The 25,413-nt window shown below is 41.2% G+C and overlaps 2 protein-coding genes across 5 annotated transcripts in view; one reads left to right on the top strand and one right to left on the bottom strand.

The window, feature by feature from the left end:
- Positions 1 to 19,799, top strand: part of CAPN3 (calpain 3) — a 32,040-nt gene extending 12,241 nt beyond the window's left edge. Inside the window, exons 7-24 of the mRNA XM_054828665.1 lie at positions 450 to 590; positions 3,144 to 3,227; positions 3,629 to 3,714; positions 4,442 to 4,519; positions 4,977 to 5,137; positions 5,681 to 5,850; positions 7,669 to 7,877; positions 8,579 to 8,615; positions 9,579 to 9,596; positions 10,715 to 10,816; positions 12,130 to 12,207; positions 12,874 to 12,931; positions 13,520 to 13,584; positions 14,628 to 14,696; positions 15,280 to 15,358; positions 16,931 to 17,047; positions 17,393 to 17,451; positions 18,089 to 19,799. Coding sequence (XP_054684640.1) covers positions 450 to 590; positions 3,144 to 3,227; positions 3,629 to 3,714; positions 4,442 to 4,519; positions 4,977 to 5,137; positions 5,681 to 5,850; positions 7,669 to 7,877; positions 8,579 to 8,615; positions 9,579 to 9,596; positions 10,715 to 10,816; positions 12,130 to 12,207; positions 12,874 to 12,931; positions 13,520 to 13,584; positions 14,628 to 14,696; positions 15,280 to 15,358; positions 16,931 to 17,047; positions 17,393 to 17,451; positions 18,089 to 18,115 — 1,638 coding nt within the window. The 3' untranslated portion in view covers positions 18,116 to 19,799. The remainder of the gene's footprint in view (positions 1 to 449; positions 591 to 3,143; positions 3,228 to 3,628; positions 3,715 to 4,441; positions 4,520 to 4,976; positions 5,138 to 5,680; positions 5,851 to 7,668; positions 7,878 to 8,578; positions 8,616 to 9,578; positions 9,597 to 10,714; positions 10,817 to 12,129; positions 12,208 to 12,873; positions 12,932 to 13,519; positions 13,585 to 14,627; positions 14,697 to 15,279; positions 15,359 to 16,930; positions 17,048 to 17,392; positions 17,452 to 18,088) is intronic.
- Positions 19,800 to 19,929: 130 nt separating this feature from the next.
- The window catches only part of ZNF106 (zinc finger protein 106), a 48,072-nt gene continuing 42,588 nt past the window's right edge, over positions 19,930 to 25,413 (bottom strand). For all 4 annotated transcript variants that reach the window (XM_054828645.1, XM_054828648.1, XM_054828647.1 and 1 more), the window contains exon 22: positions 19,930 to 24,491. In XM_054828645.1, the coding sequence (XP_054684620.1) occupies positions 24,435 to 24,491 (57 nt within the window). In that variant the 3' untranslated portion in view covers positions 19,930 to 24,434. The remainder of the gene's footprint in view (positions 24,492 to 25,413) is intronic.

Below are 25,413 nucleotides of genomic sequence, written 5' to 3' on the forward strand. Positions count from 1 at the left end.
GGAAGAAGGGGGGACATCAGCAAAACCAGCCCGCCCCCCCCCCCCCCCCCCAGTGCCTTTACCCAATAAAATGAGGTTAGTAGCAGGGTGCTGCAACTCTGTTAAGACACAAATCTTCATGTCAAAGATGCTACGTGTGCAAATGCTTGGGAAATCAACTCTTCAATTGCCAACATAGTCTTATATTGTCTTCATTTACTGTGGTTGATTTAAAAGTGAAAGTACAAAAAAACACCAAAACTAGCTTCAATAACCATTATGGAGTATGAAGTTGCAGTGAAGGCAGAACAACAACCAGTGCTATCAACCACTGTAGATAAGTACGGACCATCTAGCAGTAATGAGAGAGAAGTTATCTAGTCTATCTTTTACCACTCATCTTTCTTGTGTCATTTCTCTCTCCCTGCCTCATCTTTCTGCACAATACTTTTCTCCATTCTCTGTACCAGGATAACCTAGGCTTTTCCTACGGATCGGCTCCTCGGAGTGACATTGGGGAACTGATTGCTCGAATGGTGAAGAATCTAGAAAACGCACAGATGACTCACTCCACTGTGGACTACCAGGGGACAGACGAAAGGCCGGCCTGGGTTCGTACGTTTCCAGAAGTGGTTGACTTCACAGGGCTTTTATTTACAGGCAGAACAGTTAGAGAAACATATCGTCTATGCTTTTAAATCCTTATTTGGCTTCACTGAGTTATCCCAACACTAAAGACTTGTTCTTACGGATGCTATTTGACATACGTGTGAAAGGATTACAGTCCTTTGAAACACAGTGACTGATACTGGAGGGCTTTGCTGATACTGAGGCAAAGGGCTGTTGGCTTGTGGCAAAGGCTTATAATTTCCAGAGCTTACTTGTACAGTAGAAACGTAGAGCAAAAATTACATCAAATATGTCAAAAAGTGGCACATTGGCTATTGTATTAGGGAACTGGACATGATTTGTGGATTTTTATAAAGTCCCTCACTTGCAAAGGATGGAGAGAGCAAGAATATTAAAATACTAGAATGGAATAAGATTCCCGAGTGTGGAGGAGGTGTGAAAGAAAGAAAAAGCAAGCTCTGCACGGCTCTCACTCCAGGCATAAAAGCTCTTGGTGAACTTATTTTGAGACAGAGCGCTATGGAGCTTTGCCCATCAACAGAGGGGAGTCTGGTCTCAGGATGCTCCTTTGAGATTACTGCTTTTAAGATCCTCGTTTAAGATGCGCAACGAGGAAAATAAAAAACGTGTTGAGTTTTACACGCGTGATAAAATACAAAGTAACTCCAGCAAAACAGAGAGGGGGATGTTAAAACCATTAAAAGAAAATCCCCTGTTAGGAAACTTAAAAGCTTCCAAATCGTTAGAGGGACCCCTTTGTCATGCAGCTGTCATACCTTGCCCTTTAGGGAGCTGCATTTCCATGACAATGAAATTACATCTCTCACTTTACAGAGAGGAAAAAAATCCAACACCCACCCCAATTACATCATCTAAAACTTTTGGTTGCGCAAACCGTCTGCTGCATTTGCAGCAGAAACAGATAATTTTTCCTCTTTTGACACCCATATTTAGTCTTCCTAAAAGACTGAAACGATGTAATTCTTCGGGAAAGCCCAGTATGATTGTCTTGTTTTGCAAGCACAGCTGCCCAAATCACCCATGTTTTGGGGGGAATTTCCCCCCCAGTGACTGTCTACTCAAAGGTTGGAAAACTCTATAGTTGCTGCCCTGGCAGCTGTTTTGCTGCTGGTTATTACACACTCCTCAGCTGTCACCAGAAAAAAAAATAAAATAAAAAAAAAATCATGACTCTTGATGGAAAGAGGCAGATAGTACAGCCTTCAGAAGCACTTTAGAGAAGTGGCCCAGGGCACCAGCAGATGTTAATATTCTTGAACAGAAAAGAGAGAAAGGGATTCTGAAAGGTAACGATAGTGACAACATGAGTAGAAATGAAGAAAAAAGGAAATGGATATGAGGTTATAGGCATAAAAAGTATGGAAACAGGAGGGAAAACAAAAAACCCCAAACAACCACAAACAGGAGCAGAAGGGAAATAATTGCGACAGCCAGGAAATATTTGGATGAGATCCTCCCTGTGCAAGCTGAGAACGTGTCTGTGTGACCTTACTAATTCTCCATTTCCAGCCCTGCCTTTCTCATGCCATCAGATGTGTCAAGAAGGGATGGCAGAGTTACTGGCACGGCCTTGCAATCAACTCTCAGTGACAGACATAACGGAGGAGGGAAAGTTTTGCACATGGACCACGTGCGCATAGTGGAGCCTTCCCTTCCCATCGTTCTCAGTGATCTCTCCTATAAACACAGCAGATTGTGTGCACCTGCCATCTTCCCCTCAATTCTTTATCTCCCAGATAAACAGCATGCTGAGATTTGCAAATTTAAAAAAAAAAAATAAATAAAAAAAAAAAAAAATCTATCAGACACACTAACAGTTGATTACCAAGACAGCAAATGTACTTACACCTGAGCAACTCATTGCTGAAGCAAGCTATGCTCTTTCTGAATGTCTGTTGGAAAAAGTTTCAGTCATGAGGATTTTAACAATTATGGAATAAAAAGTACATCTCCACTGGAAATTAATTTTTTTTTAAATAATGTAAGTTAGTAGGAACAGTGTATTAAATAGGGTGTTTTAATGTCATTGTAATAAGATTGCAGCCATGTGTAAAGATGAAAGCATTCTTCTAGGTGTTGATCTGCTCTGATGTTTGCAGTTAATATGTAATACCCTTACTGAGCCATACAAGAACATACTATCCCAGAAAGGGCCAAATAGTTCTACTAATAGAAAATCTAATTGTTTTGATTAAGCATGCTATGTACTAGCATGTTCCAAGTACAAAAAGCAGTAACCTGCACAAAGGGAATAAGTAAATCACAAAATGTCCTTTGCATCTGATATTATTAACTTTTTTGCTTTTTTAGTTCACACTTCGCTCCTTTCTAACCAATTCTGCGGGCACTAAGCTTGGCCACCTTGACAAATGCAAAGAAGAGAACGAGACAAAAACCCCTGTCACCTGAACGGTGTCCTCCTCCCTCCAAAAGCCCTGGGTGGCAATACCTGCCTTAGAGCAGTTGACTGAGCTTTGCATAACTCTTACACATTTTTATCTTGTGTCTAACAGACCATAATGCCAATGCAGTATGAAACCCGGATGTCTTGCGGGCTTGTCAAAGGTCATGCCTACTCTGTCACGGCTGTGGAAGAGGTACGTACAGGCCCTTTCCTCCAGCTGTGGTCTATACTGGCTTAGAACCATGCATGTCAGCAAAACTATGGGGCGGAGGGGGAGGAAGAAAAACAAATTATGAGCTAAGGAAACAAAATTTATATTTAAATAAATGAAAGCCTTGTGGAGAAATAAACCTGTCCAAGTTCTGGCTTTCTGGGGAAATGGATATGCCACCATGATCTCTTTGGGCAAAGGTGGCCACAGCCAGCCACGTCCTGGTATTGCAGCCTTCCTGCACTCACTCCAAACAGGTCAGGCTGGGCCGTGGCCCAGGAAAGCACCATCACTGGAGGAGCTGGTATCAGCACTTTGACAGGCAGAACGTGTCCTTTTGATCCTACTCTCAGTCTATTCTTGTTGCGTTCTTTTTCAATTAGACAACATACAAAGGGGAAAAAATACGTCTGGTAAGGCTGAGAAACCCCTGGGGGCAGGTGGAATGGAATGGACCTTGGAGTGACAAGTAAGTAAACAGAGCTTCACCTGATTTGAAAAAAGAAATTGCAGCTTTATTTGCCCTTATGCAGCTTGTGCATGACTCTAACATTTAATGATGAGGTATCTGAATTGTCTTTGCTGTCATTTTGACACATGCACTTTGAAGTTGATCATAGTTGAGTGCTTAGCTGAAGCTATAAAAAGAAAAGGGTACCTAAAAAAGATGTTGAGGGGCTTTAATCAATGGAAGTTAAGAGAGAGCCTAGTCAACCTGATTTTACTGTCTAGCAAGTTCAGCAATGTCCATTTTCAAAACAAGATGTGACAGTAGAAAAATCTTTTAAGTTATGGAAGAACTAGATGAAGCAAGAAGTCAGTACATGAGCAAGTTTGGATAGAGCTTCTCATTCGGTTTTCCTAAAAGGAATTTCAATAGCTACTCCAGCAATGAGAATCTGCAATCACTTTTGTCTTCAAGCTAAATCAAATGAACACAGTTCAGCAGATTTTTTGAGAGCTGCTAAGAGGAAGCCCAAAGGGAAGGCAGAGAGGAATAGGGCAATTGCTTCTTTATTTGGGCATGTGGACAAGAAGGTAGCATTGAGAACAAATGGTTGCAAGGCTCACAAAGGAAAATTTATATGGATGTATCAAGATGACTCTTTCCATTCTATGAGACTTACAGTAAAGAGTAGTAATTTTAATGAAAACTGTATTGCAAATTGTAATCTAACTTGTGTACTCTTTTGAAGGTCAGAGGAATGGAACCTCATTAACGAAGAAGAGAAAATCCGCCTACAGCACAAAATTGTGGAGGATGGGGAGTTCTGGTGAGAACATCAGTCAAGAACCTGTGTTTCTCTAGGAGATATGCAACTAGAGCAAAAATTAATCACACTGCACTACTTAAATCTGCTAAAACCATTGCAGTAATCCCTGTTCGCCTTCATATTCCCCATGTGCCCTGCTCTGTGATCCCCTCATTCTCCCACCAGGGTTTGTTGAGTGCCACCAGCACAGTCCTAATTATGCCACACTTCCACAAGCTCTCCATCACCCTTCCTATGCACCATCCTCTCAGCCCAGCATCCCCCGGGTTGGAGCTGTACCTGTGTTAATTGGCCAACCAGCAGGCCAAATGCATTAGGAAATCATGGCACTCCCACTGCCAACTTGCCCTAATAGTGGCAGTGACATGGGTCACCCTCCTCCACCTCACCAGGATCTTTCAGACAACCGCCCACCAGGTAAATCCATCTCGGTTCAGTTTCCCCTCAATTCCTCTAGGATATCATTTGAAGATTTCATGAGGCACTTCACAAAACTTGAGATCTGTAACCTCACACCTGATACACTGGAAGCCGATAAACTCCAGACCTGGACTGTGTCAGTCAACGAAGGGCGCTGGGTGAGAGGCTGCTCAGCTGGAGGTTGCCGCAATTATCCAGGTGAGCAACGGGTCTTAAAAGAGATAAGGCCTCTTTGATGGGGACTGTATTAGATCCTACAGGTTAAGTCATACCACAGCCTGGTCAGTGCTCGGCCATAGGAAAAGCCTTGCTTCGTCAGTGGATGAGGCGTGCGATTTTGTAGCTGGAAATCTACAGCCCAAAAGGCAGGTGTGGCAAAGATAAATCATTGTTCAAATATTTCACAGTACCCCAAGTAAGATAAATCAACATCACTCCAACAGTTAGATCTCACCTGAGAAATCCACCTTCTGATAGCTTTAGGTACTTGGGAATTTTGTCAGAGGCCAATTCTTCATTTTATATCTTCCTTTGCTGTGCAGGTTTTTTTTTCTTTGCTGCAGTTGCAGTGCAACTATGTAAAACCCATAACATGTAAAAAAATATACACATATTAGCCAAATTTTAACCTTTTCCTCAGGAGCCACAGGCAGGGAACTAAAAAGCTCTCTTTGATCACGAATATCATTAGAAAACCGAAGCTTTACATGTTTGCTTTGGCTTATTGGTGGGGTTTCACAGACACGTTTTGGACCAATCCCCAGTATCGCTTGAAGCTCCTGGAGGAAGATGATGACCCTGAGGATGAAGAGGTTATTTGCAGCTTTCTCGTCGCATTGATGCAGAAAAATAGGAGGAAAGAACGCAAGCTGGGAGCCAACCTGTACACCATTGGCTTTGCCATCTACGAGGTACTAGCTCTAGGCTTCATTCTCAGCACCGTGGTTGCAAATCCTGACAGTACGCATTTACCAAGAGAGTCACTGAATCATTCAGCCTGACTACACAAATTGCAATTTTTACTTTGCAAAGAACTCAGGGGAAACCTGGAAGATAGGAAGGAAATTCAAGGTTTTCTAACCATTCAGCCCATAGTAACCTCGGGGTTTACCCCATCCACAAGTAACATATTTTTTAAGCTTTTATGGTGTCTTAATGCCAGATTGTAACATTCTTTTCCATATATTCTTCAATTGCCCTTTCATCCTTGCTGAAACTGAACATTTCATTAACAGAATAGCATAAATAAGGAAACAGACATCCAAGATGCATAGGTAGCGATGAACCTCTGTCCCTGCTATCGACTTCACGAAGAAGTCAATTTACTCAGTCCCTTACACAAACATATGTAGTTCAGATCTTAGTGGATCTCGTGCAGATCCCAAGAAATCTGGAAAGGAAGAAAGAAATTGCTTAGAATAATTATATAACTTGGGGCGTTTTGTTTACTGGCTGCGTCCCCAGAAATCTATGTGAACATCTGTCTGTACGATCTATAAACAAGTGGCCTCACCTAGCAGCTCTGACTGTTTCTTCTCTCTGTTTCTCCCGAAGGTGCCCAAAGAGGTATGAGCAGAACGGAGGCAGATTGACGCCTTGGTGTATGCTCACAGCTAGTGTTACTGTTGTGCCTGTCTGTAAGTCAGCAGGAAACTGTCCAGTCAAGCTTGTTTTCAGGGATGTAACAAAAGTGAAACTGCTAACCTTTCTGCTTTTAGTGTTTATTAGTAACGTTTTGTGAGTAATTTTTAATTCCTTCTCACCCGCACCCTGTTTTCACCTGCACCTTCTCCTTAGCCCTTCTTTTCTATTTGTATATGACCTGGCCATGGCTTGCGCGGTCGGTCAGTGAGCCTGGGTTGCAGGAAGCAGCGTCAGCAAGCACTTGGCCATTCCACCCTAAACCACTTCCATTTCCTCCTGTGAATAATGCCAATGGCCTGTATCCTGCAGCCACAGACTTTTCTCTATAGTCTCAGAATTTGTTTGGGAAAAAAAAATGGTATTTTTAGCCATTGAAGAAAATGTATTAAAAGTACACAGATTGAGTTTTTCTGACCCTGCCTGTAGCTGAATCGTTAGCATCACAAGCTTTGCAAACAAGCTCACCTGGAGGCTATGTTACCTGGAAAACATGGAGATGACAGTCTGAATGTTTTCTTTGCTGACTACTTTACAGGTGGTTGGTTATTTCTGCAGCAAACAGCTTAAAAGTGTTCTTAGCTCACAATTTTCAACTTAATCTTCATATTTGAACTGATGCAACGTTTGATTATCAAGTTTCTTTAGCAGATACAGAATTCATGTTTTATCCATGCAAGGACACGTTTCCACCAAAAGCACCTTCTCCTTACCACACTGCACATAGGAGTTTGCATATACCGTTCCTTCCCACACCACTCCCCAAGGAAAGTAGGTGAACTTTGGTCACACACAATTTAGCATCCAATGAAGCAGTCAGATAGAAGTGTCTACTCAGCAGAAGTCAGCCAACACGCTGCAGGAGGGCCCTGGAGCAGCCCTCAGAAGCCAGCTAGACACAGCCGGTAGCAACTTAAAGGTGACAGTCTCTGTATCTGTTCCCAGCGAGCATCCCTCGTCAGCTCCCTGCTTGCTAAGCTGCTGCTTCATTTGTGTTTTCTGTCCCAACCATGTACTGCCTGCATGACAAGCCATCTGGGGAATGGGTAGGACTTCCTCCAAGACAAATTAACTCACTTGTTCTGCAGATGCATGGTACTAAGCACCACTTGCAAAAGGATTTTTTCCTCTACAATGCCTCCAAAGCTAGAAGTAAGACCTATATAAACATGCGAGAAATCTCTGAGCGCTTCCGGCTACCTCCCAGCGAATACGTTGTCATCCCATCGACATATGAACCTCACCAGGAGGGAGAATTCATCCTGAGGGTCTTCTCGGAGAAAAGAAGTCTTTCAGAGTAAGTTGCAGATCCATTTATCGGGAGAGCTTGCTAATCAGTTATAGTCATGTCCCCAGTTTGCTACATCCTGCTTTTAATGTCCTTAACCTCATTACAAACTCCAAGCTGCAAACTCATTTCCCTGAGCTTCCCTTATAGTCTAACATGAACCAACTTTGAATCATCTTTGGAGAAGCTTACTACTTGCAGGATATCCTTTGTAAAAATACCATTAGCCATTTTTAATAATTAAAATGAACCTGTTTGGTTTTTATTGCTATATGCCATTGGCTGATGTTTTGGCCAGATAGATCATTGAACCAGATCTAATTTGAGTCATGAAAGAATCACAGAAGTAGGTAGTTATTTCTTTTCCATCCTGCTCCTCAACTAGTGTCCCAGAGCTCAGCAAACTGCAGCCAGTGTCACTTTACTTAGGCCAAACAGCTTCTGGTTTACTCCCAGCTGTCAAAGGCCGGTGTTAACAAGGCTCTTTAGAAGAATAAACCAAGCAGCTGTGCTCCTGGAAGCGGTACTTGGGATGCTCAGCTCAAACTGGGAAAAGCTACATCTAGAGCCAGCAGCTGTAATGCCTGGAAGCCAGCTCACACCGCTGCCTGTTTGGAAAGTTCAAGTGGCTGATTACAAACCAGTTACAGAAACAAAAAACGTTGGGAACAGCCACTTCCCTGATTTATTTACTTTCTGCTTTCTTCTAGGGAGGTTGAAAACATGATTGAGGCAGACCGTCCATCGGTAAGTACTGTCCTGGGCCTCTTTCACATGTGAATAGAAGTAGGGTAGGGAGGAGCATCACATCTAGGGAAACCTACAGCAGGAAACCATTTTGGGCCACGCAACAGATCCTTTAGCATAAATTCCCACATTTTCTCATCAAGATACTTTTATTAACACTTGCTTTATATACACTACTTGCTAATTTGTACAGACCAAAGTCTTTTGACAGATTTGTCCTGGCATAAAGAACCTGGATGCCAAGCATTGCTTTTGCCTCCATCAATTCATTCATTTACTGGGGAGGCCGACCTCTGTGCTCTGAGATTTGTCTGTGAAATTGGTATCTCATCCAATAAAGGAAAAATGTATCTTATTTTGAAGTACATGCTTTCTGAAAAGGGATACTACTGATATTCTGATTCAAACTAGCATCCACAACAAGCTCTAGCTCTTCAGCCTGGGGTTTTACACATCTACATGGGAATATACTAGAGCAAACAATACAATTAGTCTTGAAAAAAGAATCAGAGGAGATGCTCTTGCACAGAACAGAGCGCCACCAAACCTTGCTCAGAAGTTTCCCCCTTTTGTTTGCTGTCATGATAACAAAATAGCTGTCCAGATCTGGTGGAATTTAATTGCCACTTCAGATAACATTGATTTGTGGGCACAGAAGTCCAATCTCCACTGCACTGAGGGCCAGTAATAGCCAGAGCTAAAGGTACAATAGAGATTTTATCCAAGCAGAGTCCCAGATGAGATGGGGCGCTGATTTGCTATGGTTTCTGCAATTTCTTGGTGGGTGCATTTTCCCTCATTTTTTGAGAGTTGAAAACTGTATGAATATAAGAACAGGAAAAATAAATGCAAGAAAGGGAAAGAGAAAAAAATGAAACTTTACCATCAGCTCTGCATAACGTGCATAAAATTTACAATTCTGTTTAAATACACTTTTAAAAAAATGTCTTTTTTTTAATACAGAAGAAGAAAAAGGGCAAGGTAGGTATTTGTGCAGCGTGCTGAGTGCCAGCGAGAGAAAGAGCACGTGCAATGCATGCAGCAGGAGCAGAGCTCCTTGGGTTCCTTGGCATCATTAGTGATTTCTCTGCATCTGGAAACTGCTCTAGTTAATGAAGGGCACAGGATAAGAGGCCATTTGCAGGCAGCAAAGATTTTATCTTCCTGTGCTAAAATCAGTGAAATAGCTATAGCATCATATTCCCCTCTCACTCCAGGAGGTCACAAAAGGGTGACAAACTTTTCAGCTTTACAGGCTTGATCCTCTGGGTTGCCCTTCCTTCCTGCCCCTCCATGGGCACCCCAACAGCCCTTTCTAGCGAAAGCCACCCCTTCTGCAGACATGGGCCCTTACATTTGCTTTACATTGCCCAATGCGGCTGCTCCTCTTACCTGAAGTTTCTGCTTGCCAGAGTCCAGGATTCTCCTTCCGATTCTAAACAACACATTTAGGACCCCAAAAACGTAACTGGGCATTTTCATCTCAAGACAGGCTGATTACAATTAATACTCTAGGGTAACACATTTGCATCTCGTAGCAGCTTTCCTTGTTTTAAATGCACTAAACCAGAACAATTGCATGTGGCTGCTAACAGCTGAATGCTTCAAGAATTAATACAAAGGAAAAACATAAGCTTCACATACTGAACAGGCTCCTACACAAATACTCGCTTCCTGTGTAGGGTTCAGATTCTGTTTGCTTTCAGTGCTACTGTCCTTCATAGGGAGGGGCAAGTTCATCGGTTTAACTGAGAATTGGGAATCTGGGAGGCTTATTTGGCTTAAAAAAAAAAAAAAAGTAAACAGTTACTGGCTTTCTGAAAAGGAAAGCTAGAAGCCAGAGATAGCACTATTTTGCCAAAAGACTCTTGCAGCTTTTTTAGCATGAGGAGAGCAGTAACTTCAGAAATTCCTCTACCTTTTTATTTTTCCTCTTTCTTTTCTTCCATTCCCAGCTCTGGCTTCTCCAGGCACCCTCTCAAGGGAGGAGCTGCTACTGCATGTGCTTTACCACAGCATGGGTGTCCCCAAATACTTCTCCTTCCACTATTTTTTGTGTAATTTCCACTTCTCTTTTGCTCTCTTCCTTCTTCTTCTAGCCTATCATCTTTGTTTCCGACAGAGCAAACAGCAATAAGGAGCTGACAGCAGATGAAGATGCTGGCAAAGATGGTGAAAAAACCCATGTGGATGAGAAAAAGGTTTCTGCTGCAAGTGGCAAGGGGGAAAACAGGGCTTGGTCTGGTCAGCAGGAAAGAGTGGCTGGGGAGAGCACAGGCATGGGGCAACATCCTTAGATACTTAACAGCTTTTCATCAAAGCTTGGCATAACTTGCATCTGGTTTACGTGGATCTAATGAGCATGAGCCAACAGAGACTATCCCTTCAGTTATTTAACACCTGTGCTGGAGGATGTAGTTGCTTGAAGACATCTCCTGGTTGCTCTCTCATACAAGGATCCCGGCGGTGAGAGATCCCTTGCCCACCAGCAGCGCAGTTCAATCCACTCTTGCTCAGCCCCCCCAGAGCGGTACCCGCTTTACACAGGGCACACACGCAAATTGCACCCAAGGGGCTTCAGGAGCTCCTGGCAACCATCACAGCCTCTCCCCACTGCACATTACACGGCCCTATACCAGTCCCTGTTGGCCAGAGAAAAAAATGCCTGAGTAACCTCAGGAGCTGCTGCACCCCTCCTCTTTTCTCTCACTACTGGAGAGGAGGAAAGCAGGGTAGCGAATTCGGAGTCTCTGCCTGCAGGTGGGTGAGGGACACGAGATGCAAGAGCCAGATCCTGCACGCAGGCTCGCGGCGTCTGAGCGTCTGCTTACAGGGATCGCGCTGTTGGGCTGCACCACTGCCAGAGCACGCGGGTGGCGAAGCCAGAACCGATCTTAACTTTCCTCTGCGTTTAAACACACAAAAATAAGAACTAAGCCAAGGAATTCTCTTTGCTTTGTTACACAATTCCTGTAATTTATTACTGGGGGAGGGGAATAAAATATAGTTTTCTTTTTCAGTATCGGCCTCAGAGTTCAGGCTTGCGCTTTGCATGTGTCTGAGAAGGCTTCACTTTCATCATTTTCCTGTCTCCTGTGCAACTTGTGTCCAGCAAGGGGTCCCCTACGTTACAAATTGCTCTCAAGCCCGAGTCCCTCTGGTCAATTCATTGCCTACAGGGCGCCTATGGAGCAGATATGCCTCTTCAGCTCCAAATTTCTCCTTTGCAAGGTTTTGAAACAAAAAATTAGAACATAAATATCTGTCAGTGAAAGTAACGGTTTAGGCTCCTCCCAAGAGAAAGGAAAGCAATGGGATGAAGTTAAATACTCGGCAGTTTTGCCAAGGAACACATTTAACCACAAAAAAGGGGAAAGGAACGGGAGGACAACCCGTTTCTCCAAAGAGCTTCAGATTCACTAAAGGGCTCCTTCGTGCAAGGGCGAGCGAGCCCCCCAAGGCCTCTTCCCTGCTGGGCAGAGGTTGTATCTCTTCTTTGCTTGTCTCTTTTCAGCGTCCTTCAGCAAAAGCTCGTGAGGGGAGTGAAGAGGAAAAACAGTTCAGGAATATTTTCCGACAGATTGCAGGGGATGTGAGTATGCAACCGATCCCTATGTTTGCATTAAAGCAGCCTAGCCACAACAGCATCTAAATCAACTGCTTCACGAATTGAAAACACTGGATTTTAAAATTTGCTTTGAATTTCATTCCATCAAATTTCCTTTGAGATCTGAAGCTAAGGAAAATCAAATCAAAATCCAATTAAGTATACAACTATCCTCATATGTACATATAAACTATTCCCGTTGTGTACAAGGGAGCCTTCAATTCAGACTTTTATTTCTATCACTACAAGATACTATTCTGCACAGCATGTATAAACAAGTTAGAAATAGAATGCCCTCCAGTATATGTTTAAGGAGGTAAGTTAAAAGTACAAACAGATCAAAGATAAATCAAGAGGCTGCAAATGGGTTACAGGGATTTTTGGCTTATACAGTGGCTTGAAATCACTAGGCATTCTTCTAGTTGTAGTTTAATAAGCACTATGGTAACTTTAGACCTGCCTTGTACTGCAGCCTCAAGAAAGATTTGGACTAATGTTCATATGAACTAGAATGCTCTCTAGTTTGAAGCATGAATAGGCCATACTGAGAAGTGACCAAAGACTTCATACTGCAGGCATATCCATCCATAAAATTATCTGCTCAATAAGGAACGCTGTAATTAATGATATTCTCACCATATTTCCCACCAGGACATGGAGATCAATGCTGAAGAACTCAGGAATGTTCTCAATAACGTCGTAAAAAAACGTGAGTTTGAGCATGTTTTTCAGCAACCCCGGACAAAGAAATCTGTGATATAATGAAACCCTCTACCTGAGTTGCACTATTTATAGTTTCAAACTCACAAATTTCCTAGTTACACTTCCATGGACTTTGCATCTGAGACTTTAGTGAGTGGAACTTTTCATAGCGATGCTCTGTATGAGTTATTGAGTACCAATAATGCAGAAATAAGCAAATGCTCATTGGAAGCACCACACAGGATAACATAGCATTTCTAGCTGTCTGCAAATGCCCTGTAAAAACACAGTTTTAATGGAGAAGCAGACCTTCTGTCCTGTTTAGCAAACTTTAGCCTACAGACCCTGCGCTTGCTTAGTTACCTGGAAGTTAGAGTTTTCCAGAGGTTTTTCATGTATATAACAGGTCAAGAAAAGTAACATCTAATTCACAAGCAGTAACATTACTTAGAGTCTTTTCAGATTTCTCTACCACTCATTTCTTACTGGATGAAGCAAGTAGGTTTGGCTTCTACTTTGAGTAGAGTTACACCTAAGAGGAAGAAGCATTTGCTGACTTGCATGATCTGTTTTCACCTGGGATCATTTATTTCAGATAAGGACCTAAAGACAGAAGGATTTGAACTGGAATCCTGCCGCAGCATGATCGCTTTGATGGATGTATCCTTTCCTGGTGAAAGAGGAGTGCTCAATACCACACTAGTCTACTTGGGTTTTATTTCCCACCACTACACACACACAACTTCGTAAGCCAGGAAAGCAGGACAGTACATGATAGTCCGTAGTCAGGTAACACAGCATTCCTGGTTTGGTGCATCTTAACTCCAGTCATCTCAACATTAGCGTAGTTGGCAGAGAACATATCCCAAAACAGAAAGGTACAGAATCAGTCAGTCAGTATGATATCCTTCCTTAGGTATCAGCAACCGGCCAGCTCAGGCACTAAGGCATGATTTTTTAATTTTTTTTTTTTTTTTAACCAACTCAACATAACTACAGTTCTTGCCAACAAACTTACTGTATTTCTCTCTTATCTTTAAGTTTATAAGGTATTATACATTGCAGTGCGTGCTTAGCATGCAAAGCATACAGAAATTGTCTCAGAAGTATAATAAATACACTACAAGATGCCATATGACGTTACCTCTGATGCAACATCTCTCAGTTTTCCTATTTGACATAACAAATGATTTGAGAGAACATAAGCGCATTCAAACATAACCAGAACAAAATTGTAACTACAACCCAGAGCCATAATGGTTGGAGCCTAAACAAGTTTTTGTAAATGGCTTTAGTCAACATTTTGCTTAGTTCTCAATTAATTTTAAGCAAGGCAGAAAGAACTTCACTCTAGGATAAAGCTCAGTTGTCTTAAAAATGTTGGGTAAGCTTCACATTTGGAAAGAGCCCTCTAAAACATCCTGCTCATGTACTTTATAATAGCTCCAAGGAACAAGCCTCTCTCCTGTACCAGAGGCTTGCTTCCACAAAGTACAAATAGTACTTCACACTCCTGAAACAAAATACTGTGCACGATAACCAAAGCACTCACAAATATTTTACTGTTCAGCTCAGCCAGCTCTTAATGCTGAGGAGATCCTGAACTCAGTTTCACATTCATCCCTTCACCAGTAGCTGCAGACTTAATTAACTTTCTCTCAAAAAACATTGTGGCTTTTTTTACCTGAATGCTTGCATCACAGACAGACGGCTCAGGGAAGATAAACTTCGATGAGTTTCGACATCTCTGGGACAAGATTAAAAGCTGGCAGGTATTGCTAGTATCTGCAGTGCTGTTCTTCACAGCTTCTGCAGCACAAAAGCTTGTGTAGGAAACCCAGACCTCACTATGTACACTACAACAAAAAGAAAAGCTAAAAAATTTGCAAATTAGATACTAAAAAGAAAAGAAGCGTCTCTCCTCATCCTACTCACAGCCTGAGCAAATAGCCTGAACCTCTGAAGCTCCAGCACTCTTGTAAGAACTTCCCCCATAGGAATAGCACAGAGGCATACAGATTGGAGGAAGAAGGTGATGGGAACTAGAATCAGGCCTCACAAATAGCTTAATTAGGACAATCAGGAGAGAGGATTAACAACATAAACTCAAGTCAATCAAGGAGATTCTCTAGGGCAGAGCTTTATGCTTCTCACAGCATTGATCTAAATTATTTTACTTTGTGACTGAGAGGAGCTCTGTGCTAATAACCCAGATCTGCCCAGAAGCAGCAATAGCAGGCAAAAGGCAAAGCCTCCAAGTGCCCGAGGCACGCATCCCTTACCCACTCAGTGCGTGCAGTCAACAGAAGCACAAGCTTTTATTTCTGTTGTGTATTTATTTTTTTCTTTTTCCAGAAAATTTTCAAGCGTTACGACACGGATCATTCAGGAACCATTAACAGCTACGAGATGCGCAATGCAGTCAACGATGCAGGTACCTCTCCTAGTGTTCAATGCCTGACAGCCAAAGAAACCTTATTTGGGTTGATCTATCACAGGGTGAAATTGGGAACACAGTGCAGCCTTGTAAAAAGAGACCCTACAGAAATTAAAAAATCCCTTTTTGTCTGTCAGACCTTCTCAAATACCCAAACAGCAAGTCTCATGTCTTGTCAACCAAATAGATCTCTTCAGCTCTTTAAACTTTCCAATGAATGATGCTCTGCTATCTTAAGGATCTCCCACTCAGGGTCCTGCCGTTCAGGGGGACCAGCGAGCCCTGAAGACATTTGATTTCATTTAAGCTGTGGATTCTTTATGTTTGTGTAAAATAACAATCAAAGAACAGCAGAAAACCTTCAACCCAAGCGTACAGGCACTGAAACCAAGGCAGAGCAGGTCAACATCCAAGTTTGCATCAGAGGCAACGGGATGGACGTTTCCTGAGTTCCGCTGATGTTTCTTAGTGGCATTAAGCCACCGCGGGCTCAGTCTCCTCTTTTACCAGCGCAGCAAGACGACAATATTTTGCAAAAGTTGCAGTTAATGCAATTAATCCCTCAAAGAGAGCCTTTTGACTTTTCTTGCTGCTTTTCTCAAGCACATTGGTGTGCTGCGTTCCCTGGACAGCAGGCCTCCCCCAGAAAATGTCTTTACCAGCTGCTGTTTCTCTAAGCGTGCAAGATGGCTTCTTTAATCAGAAAATCTGTAGCAAACCTATAAACTTAGATGTGATGATTTCAGTCACACTTCATTTTCGGTAGTATTTTGGCACATCAGTTACCAGTTCATCAAGGAACAGAAGCAGATGGCTATCTTGTACTTCACAAAACATCAGTGATTTGATCCTTTGCTAAGGACAAAACTACATCTGGATTTGGAGTCCTGCTGCACTAGAAATATGGGTCATTTTTATTTTCCAAGTTTCCATTCTTGCCAGGAAAGTTGTCAATGAAAAAAAAAATTTAAATACCTCTTATCCTGACTGTAGAACTAAGAGCACATTTTGCAATAAAAATTTCTGAGTCTTACAGCACATAGGCTGTGCATGACCTTGCATTTAGGCAACAACCAGCAGCACCCAAGTCACGACAGACCCTTTATGAAGTGCGGTCACACGCTGCAGCAGACAGTGCCACAGTTGGGTAACGCCACGCCAAGGAGTTACAGCCTCATCTATTTTTTGACCATTGTGTAATTGTGTTTTCACAGCAACTTCCTCCTATGTTTCTGCCACCCAGTTTTTGTTGCTTTGCTCTTATCAGGATCAGCTAAGCTGCAAACTCTTTGGTGTAGGCCTCTCCACGCTTACAGCATGATGTAACTCACATGCTACTGGCCCTCCCAAATCATAATTTTAAAATGTTACTCCTGTTTTAAGAAAGCAGATGGACACAGGGAAGCTCCTTATAGCTTCACTTCATTTTATTTAACGGGTGCAGCAGTACCCTCCAGCCTGAGCCTCGGCCGGGCCCGGGAAGCACCTATGGCCAAACCTCTCCTGGAGGCCTGAACGGTATCGGCACTTCCCCCGGCCAAGCTGTGCCCCATTTCTGGTCGTCCGCAGGGTTTCGGCTGAACAACCAGCTCTACGACATCATCACCATGCGCTACGCCGACAAGAACATGAACATCGACTTTGACAGCTTCATCTGCTGCTTTGTGCGCCTGGACGCCATGTTCAGTGAGTGGCTGCCCTGGTCTTACTGCGCCACCTCCCCTCCTCGCCCCCAAAACACACTTGTGCTCAAAGCACTGCTGCCTACATATACGTTTTAATAATTTATGTGCTTAGGGAATCTAAAAATATGACAGCCATCCCATACAAACCCAAAAGAAAATAAGGCTTTGCATTTCTCTTTGTATTAGCTAAGGAAAAACATAGCAGAAATACTTGCTGACCACATAAGTAAATATCTGCACAAGTTTGCACAACACAGCAGAGGCACAGTTTGGTTTGCTATCTGGGATCATCTTTACACACGCAGTAATTTAATCTACTCTGTATGCTTTTGTTTCCTTGCTTTAGGGGCATTCCACGCCTTTGATAAAGATGGAGACGGCATCATTAAGCTCAATGTCCTGGAGGTAAACTGGTTTATGTCAGTATTTCTAACACAAACTCGCAATACTAAATTTTATTTGTATTATTCATTGCACACATTCTCAAGGGAGCCTATGAGAGTTGGTCTGAAATCATCATCCAAGTGGTAAGTCCACGAAGCCTCCTAAAAATTTTGCTACCTGTTTTACACAGAAAACGCCTGTATCCATGATCTGCCAGCAACAGCTGCTCTGTAAGACTCCAGCTGGTGCTGAAGGGCACGATACCTTCGTATCATCTTTAAAACACTTTAAAAACCATTTGAGCTTTTTTTTTTAATGAGGCAATTTAAATCAATTATACTTTAGTTTAAAGGGTTAACTGATAATGGGGTTTAACATAGCTCTTTACATTTTTTTAAATCTTATTAAGAAGACTTAAGTTTCAACTTAAAAGCATGTCTTCCACTAGGGAAACCACAAAAAACCCCTTCACTCTTTGCAAGGGAAGGAGGAATAGGAGCAAGAAGCCTAAGACACAGTTCCCCACGGCCAGTATGCTCTGTAATAAGTATCACCAAGCAGCTGCCTTCCAGCTAGAGAGACGATGGTGTCTCAATACAAGTTGTGGAGGATGCCAACAAGTTTTTCATCCTTTAATTCTAACTAACTCTTCTTTCAGTGGCTGCAGCTCACGATGTACGCGTAACACCAGAGCCAGCACCAACTTTCCTCAAGGAAAACACTCAAGACTTCTGTTTTTAGTAACTGTTTTGAAAGCATTTCCTTATTACGTGCTTCACTCAGCGAGATAAACAGCGCATGGGAAGAATTGCTTGGAAAAAGAGATATCCATAGTCCAGCAGGCAAACCAGTGTGCATATTCTGTAACTACTTTTATAACTTCCTACCATTTTCCTTCAGGCAACAAGGGTTAATTTATTGATGACTGAATTAAGCTTTTTCTGCATGGTAACGACATGGAGCATGTGTCATTATTCTGCTTATGCTGACAACTGGAAAAGTCTTCCCTCAAGTCAGGCAAAACTGGGACTGTATCTGAACTGTGAAAGTCGGAGGTGTTTACTACCACCTTGTAATTAGTCATTAACTCTGTCCTGCTTTTGATACTATCGTTTCAGCCTCTTCATAATGTTGACTGAATATTTCACATGAGATTGTGCTAGATTACATTAATATTATGCATCCTAATCACTTACGTTGTTATAGATGTGGCTGTGCAGGTTGGCTCGCTGCTATGCTAGACACGTGGAAGTAAAGCACAACAGACCGCAATACCTAGGTACAGAGGAGTCTTGTATCAGAACCGAGCAATTTGCTCTCATTTTTAGTAGCCGCGTAGTATCTTCATGTGTAAGTACAATTAGTTTAATTGAACCGAAAATAAAATCAACTGGATTTTGGCCTAATCTTTAGGGTTGGTTTTGGGTTTTATTTTGAAAGAACAGAGGATGATGAAACGTTGAGCACCCTTCCATCATTCTCCTGAATATAGAACAACTTTTGGAGTTTTATGGCAAGCGTGAAATCACCTTCGTATCTCAAACGCTTGCTAGTTTGCTCCTTGAATTAAAAAAAAAAAAAAAAAACAACAAAAACAAACCAAAAAAACAACCCACAGTTGAGAGGTTCCATCGTTACCAGCTTTAAGGATGACAGGCTTTCAGAACTGAGCAATCATTGATCGATATAAAAATGGAAGGTAAACCAAAATGTGCAAGAAAAGGTGTGAAGAGATCAGACTTTGTGAGGAGAACCTTCTACTTAGTTCTCCAGTGGTGAAAAGTAACAAAGCAATCCACTATTGTAAAGCAAAATTGTAAAAACAAATTTAACTGAAAGGTCACCAAGAAACAGAAAACCCTTTGACTATGACGTTTTGAATATTGTCTTGGACTGTAACTTACTCTGGAAGAGTAAGAAAATACTATAGTTTATCTGAAGAAGAGTTATTCTCCTTTAAATTCAACTTTTGTTTTAACCCGAATAACATTTTTAAGATGACTTAAGAACACTAGAAGCCCTGGGTCCCAGCCAAGTGTTATCTCCACTAAGCTATTATTTTCCATACAAAAAATTTGGCAGAGATGCAATGTGCAGAGAAAAACAAAATCTGTCTGTCAAAAGATCAAAATCAGGATTTTTGATTGGTAACTCAAAACTGGTCCTTAAAGTCCTGGTGGGTGAACTACCAACAGCTCTAGAGAACTTCCCTTTCCAACGGGCCATGAAACAAGGGAGTTGGTACATTGTCTTGGCAGCTTGAGCTGGGTGGACAGTTTCCATCTTCCCTGCCGAACGACTAGGTCTGAGATTCCTGCACACTGGGAGCGGAAACTTGCAACTTTCCTGCCAGTGCCAGAGCTTCAAAGTGACCCGTCTGGTTTTATCCAGCCCTCTTAAAAAAGAGGAAAAAAAAAATCCAGAACAAAGTCAAGTTCTACCAAATCTTGTGAAAGTATCATTCTATTCAAAACAGAGAAGAATCAGACTGACAAACCGTAACAATATAAAGAACTTTTATTTGTTTATTTCTTCTTTTTTTCTTCTTTTGCTGTGTAAAGTTTCATTATTATGCTCACAGCTTTGTACCAAAGTGAAAGAAGAAAATCAAGGTCAACCTGTGCACGTTCTACACAGCTTAAATTATTAAATATTCAATTATGTTGTTTTTATTCCACTTCCATTCTTCAGAAAGACTGTTAAACACTTACAGCAAAATGAAATTTGAGAAGCTGGCAGGCGCATATAACAGAATATATACCTACACAGTTTGCTCTTTACTTTTACTATTAAATATTTTACAAACAGTAGCTGAAACCGTTTCCTTATCCTTCCTCACATATTCTGCAACTCTGGACAACTTCTACTGTTTGAATGATAGTACCTTACAAGGCTGAAAACCAAGATTCATCTGTACCTGTGTTTTAATTCAAAAGAAGGGAAAATATTTTCTCAACACCACATTTTTGTTTCTGGGAACCTACAGTTTATTGCGAGTTTTCAGTTATCGTTTACCTTGATCTGGCATTACCGTACAGTTTGAAAGCGTGCATTCAGAACTGAACTACTTCAAACACACCGCACAGCCAAACTCCTGCTATTTTGCAGAAGTCGGCTCATGCGCTGATAACACGTTTAAAGTCTGCAATCCACACATAAGTGACACAAGGCAAGCAGAAGCTGGGATACTTAATGCAGCAGGTTTCCCTCTGACCCCTTCCACAGATAGAAGCAGCAGTGTTAGGTCCTGAAGTATTTTGCACTGTCAGTATTTTTCCGTGATTTGAAGGAAAAAGGAGCAATGGATATAGACCAATCCTAGCATTGTCTTATCATTCAATAGACCTGAGGCTATTGAGGGTTGGGGAAGGTTAAGCTTTGCAGCACATGTGAACTTTAAGTGATCATTTTATGCTACTCACACCCTCCTTTAGGAGCTCGGACAGGGCTTGGTACGCCTATGGCGCAACAAGGTCTCATGCTTTTGAAAAGCATGATATAAGCTGTTTCAGTAGCGTCTGGCCCATTCTTTATATCATAAAGACCATAATGCCTCTGAGCACTTTCTGTCCGTTGAGGAGTCTCATAGCTTAATAAGCTCAGCGTCAGTCCTGCTAAGAGGAAAATGGTGGCTTGCCCTCCAAAGGGCCTGCCATATTTAGTCAGCCATACAGCAAGTCCAGAGCTCATTGTTTAACATTTGACTAATGAAATAAACACAGCTAACCATAAAATAAACCCTCACTCTACTCACTCTTCCACAACTTTTTACCTGCATAAAAAAAAACAAACTGAAAAAAAAAAATCCTGAAACAGGCTTCAGATGTGCAGTACTGCTTTTAATCCAAATATTACTCCATTAAATTTCACAAATAGTCCGCCTTCCCAAAGTTACTGATGCTCTTTGACCAGAGCTATATCAGGAGTCAAAACCCTAGGCTGCAAGACTGGAGGGGATCTCATTAATTAGCTACCAAGCCAACACATTCGTTTCCCACCCCTCTTCTGCAATTGCCTCCACAAGAAGCAAATGGCAATTAGTGAAAGCTGAACAAATAGGAAACCTCCCCACAGAACGCTAGGGAAGCCTGGGGATTTCCACAGCTGCACCTCTACTTCATAGCAAATCCTTTTAAGATATTCTAAGGACAAAGCAGCACAGCATTTTCCTATGAACCCCTGAGCAATTTTTAAAATTGGTTTTAATTTATGAAGCAAAATTTTATAAACGCTCATCCAGCTCTGCTATTTTACTGCCTTTTATCCATTTAGATTCTTAGAATATCTGAAATGACCTAAAAGGAGCAAAAGACACCACTGCTAAAGCTAAAGCTGGATTTCACAAGTCCAGACCTTTCAGGAGGATTGTTTTCAATAACAGATAAGGAAGTGTCATGGAATACAAGAAAAGGAAGTCTGCTTCCACCAACTAGAAAAGATAAACCCAACAAGCAATCAGGAATGCAAATAAAGTGTAATAACTGTGTTTGTTGCATCATCTAGTGAGAAAGATCTTTACATGTTCCTGAAAACAGCTGAAGGAACGCAAAGAATTACAAGGAAGAAGTAACAGAAATCTATTCTCTCACACCATTTTTCAGAATGCTACAATCACTCCACATGCCTTGTCCTCTAGACACACACCTCCACAGCTTCACTTCAAGCACAGTCCATGAAGGACAGCTTGAGGTATTCACATTGTTTATGCCACACTTTTACATGCTCCCTCATTGTGATTAAAAAAAAAAAAAAAAAAAAAAACAGGAAAAAAACCCCACTCTTGAATATAGATAATTTTGGAAATGGTTTAAGTATTATGCAGTCTTCTGCTTTTAGGTCATGAAAAAAACCAAATACTCTTGGAGACTCTAGAGCAATACAGCCTGCATCAGAAAACATTTACACTGCTCAGAGATTTCCCTGAACTTGATTCTGTCTTGAATTGCTTCATCCACAGACCACAGAAAGAAAGAGGAAAAAAACCAAAACCCAACCAACCAACACCACAAACACACACCCGAAAAAACTCAAAACAAAAAAACCCTCAAAACAGCCTGGAGTCTGAGCCACATACTGGGGTTTTTTCCTGTCCGCAAACAGCTTAATAAAAAACCCAAACAAATCACCACAAAAGTACTGGAACCTCAGAGATTGCTATATCTTTTGAAGTAGGATGCTACTGCATCTCATTCCTATTTTACTCCTGTCCCACAAAAAATCATCAGCGTCAAGCAATTACAGAGAAATTATGCTTGTCCGCTAAGACAATACAAAAATAGTGTTCTTCAGAGAACAGAGGCCCTGAAGTTCCTTGATTGGATGGCAGATGAACATCCATGGGCTTCCCTCAATCACTTCCTTGGCCTAAAAAGGCTTTTTTATAGTCAAAGAATGAGGCTATAAAACTTATTTGGTCTATGGTTGGCATACCAAGCCTCTAAGTAGTGGTGAAATAGATGCCCAGTAAAAATAGTATATTCAATTCATTTGAACAGCGCTGGATTCATTTATAAGCAGCTCAGTTTTGACACTGGACTGTCTTTACCTTCTGTTACAGTTTAAGGAAAGCTCAGCTTTTTTTTTTTATCCTGGGCAGCAAGTTAGGCAAAAGTGAACACAAAGCTCCTTGCTAGATTAGTCTCATTGATTAAGAGAGCTCTTTGCTAAATTAGTGCTGTTATGGGAGAGAGGATCGCAAATGCAAGAAGTACACATCACTGAACTTAATGGGTAAAGTTTTCCACCGCAAGGGACACCCGCAGAGGAACCCTGACAAGTAGGAACAGTCTCGCCCTCTGCACTGGCTTCTCTGTGGCACCTTCCATGCATGAGTAGAAACAAGACTTTTACATGCAATATGCATTTTTTTTATCCTCGGCTTCTGCTTGAGAACTGTAGACTTTAAAATCCTTTAAAATCCTGCTCCATTCTTTCCAGTTGAGTTTTTGTGAACTTGATATAGCCCAAGCCAATTAAGCCAGTTCACAACAGAAACAAGACACTACCTAAGACAGGCAATGCCTTTGCTTTTCTCTTAGTTTGCTGTGCCATGAAGATATGGGACCGCAAAGCTCAGTCACTACGATTCCAAATAAAATCAGGAATCCAACTACGGTGTTGTATGGAGATAGCAGTGGTTATGCTGATAGTTAAAACAAAAGCTGACACCTCTTACTTCTTTCCTGTACATAAGGACCTATACTTAAAAAGACTAAGATCGCAAAGGACGTGAGCGAAACCACTGTTCTGGCTGTTTTGCTGCTGCTGGCATACCTCTCAAGTAGTAACTGCTTTCCTCCAAATAAACAAAATACCTCAGGGGGTACAGTATTAGGGCAGTCTGTCACCATATATATTGTGCCAGTTATAGCAATTTTTACACAAGGAATAAAAAATAAGTTACAATTAACATTAAAAAAATTTAATTTATTCCAGTTCTCCATAAAATACCTTTTCTTTTTATGAAGAAAGTAAAAATGTACAGTGGATATTCAGCTTACGCTGTTGGAATTTGTGATATTCTGGTTTGCAGAATTTTATTAAAATCAGCTAAAAAAATTGGATACAACATAAAACCAGACATGTCTTAGACACTTAAGAGACTTCAAGCTGAGTTTGCAAACACCAGCACCTACTGTCATGTAAGTTCTCAATACCCCTCTGGACTTCCCAAAGACTCTCAGACTATGCTGCTTAAAAAAAAAAACCCACAGAAAAAAAACAAATAACAAAACCTCAAGGCAGACAAGAGGAGGGAATATTCTTATCTGTCAATGAATTAAAAACTTGCAAGAATTTTCCATTTGAGCCAAGTATTAATTGATGAGCCTAATTTCTACAGAGTGCAACACAACCTGCAGTCTCTGTAGCACGGCATTTCAGCCCCACTCCATTTTTGCATTCCAAGTGGGAAAAGAAAGAGGAAAGACTGGAGTAGGAAACTGCTATTATTTGGAATAATTCTGATGTATAAAATTACTTCCCAATGTGGGAGGTGAAAAGCTTCATGAGTCAATCCTGCTGTCATCTTCAGCATGTCTTTCTATGTGTCCTACAGCATCCTAGAAAAGAACCCAGAGAAGTCAGTTAAAAATAATAATAATAAATTAAAAAAACCCAACCCACAAAAAACTTTGCAAAAGATTCTTGAAGCCTCAGTGAAACTGACATTGTGGATAATATACATTTTTTGGCTTAAAGCATCTAAATAAATAAATATCAATGCCAAGCAGTTAAATCACATATATAAAACTATCTCACATACCGCATCATTCAAGGCAAATAAACAGCTTCCCTTCTGATGAGAAGGGCCTGTCAAATGAACACATCATATCCAAAGCCAGTGCTTAAAGAGAAACTAAGGATTCTAACTTCTGCTTCTTAGTTCTCAAAGAAACCTTCTTCCATTGTGTATTTTGAAAAGCATTCAACAGGAAGGTAGTTTATATTACCAAGGAGTAAAATAAAAATAAAAAAGTGGATTTTACTAACCAGTCTATAGGTAACAACCCTCCTTCCATCCACCCACCCCCCGACCCTTTCCACATCATTTAATCCAACTGGCATCCAATTCTTATGTCTTCTTCATTTTTTCCACATCTGTGCTAACGTTTACTCAGAAATTTATGCATTATATTTAAAGATTGTTAGCAAAACCAATCACGTGTGAAAAACAAACAGCATCAGCATCCACAACAATGAGGAAGGGGAAGTGATGGATAAAAATTAAGAGGATAAAAATCTGTTTCAAGACTGACAGTTGTTCAACTTCAAATTAATTTTTCCTACAAAAAAATCATATAGTTATATATATAGTATAATTACCAAAATTTCTGCTAATATTTCAAGAATTTTACCATTTCCATATAATATTTTAGGATCAAACTGTTTTAAAGGGAACATATCTCAAGTTATCATACTTAGCTGCACTCTTCATCTGTCACAGGTTGAACCCTATGAGCCTTGTATGACTGTAACTGTATG

This window comes from Grus americana, chromosome 5 (assembly GCF_028858705.1).
Source record: "Grus americana isolate bGruAme1 chromosome 5, bGruAme1.mat, whole genome shotgun sequence".
NCBI classification, from domain to species: Eukaryota; Metazoa; Chordata; class Aves; order Gruiformes; family Gruidae; genus Grus; species Grus americana.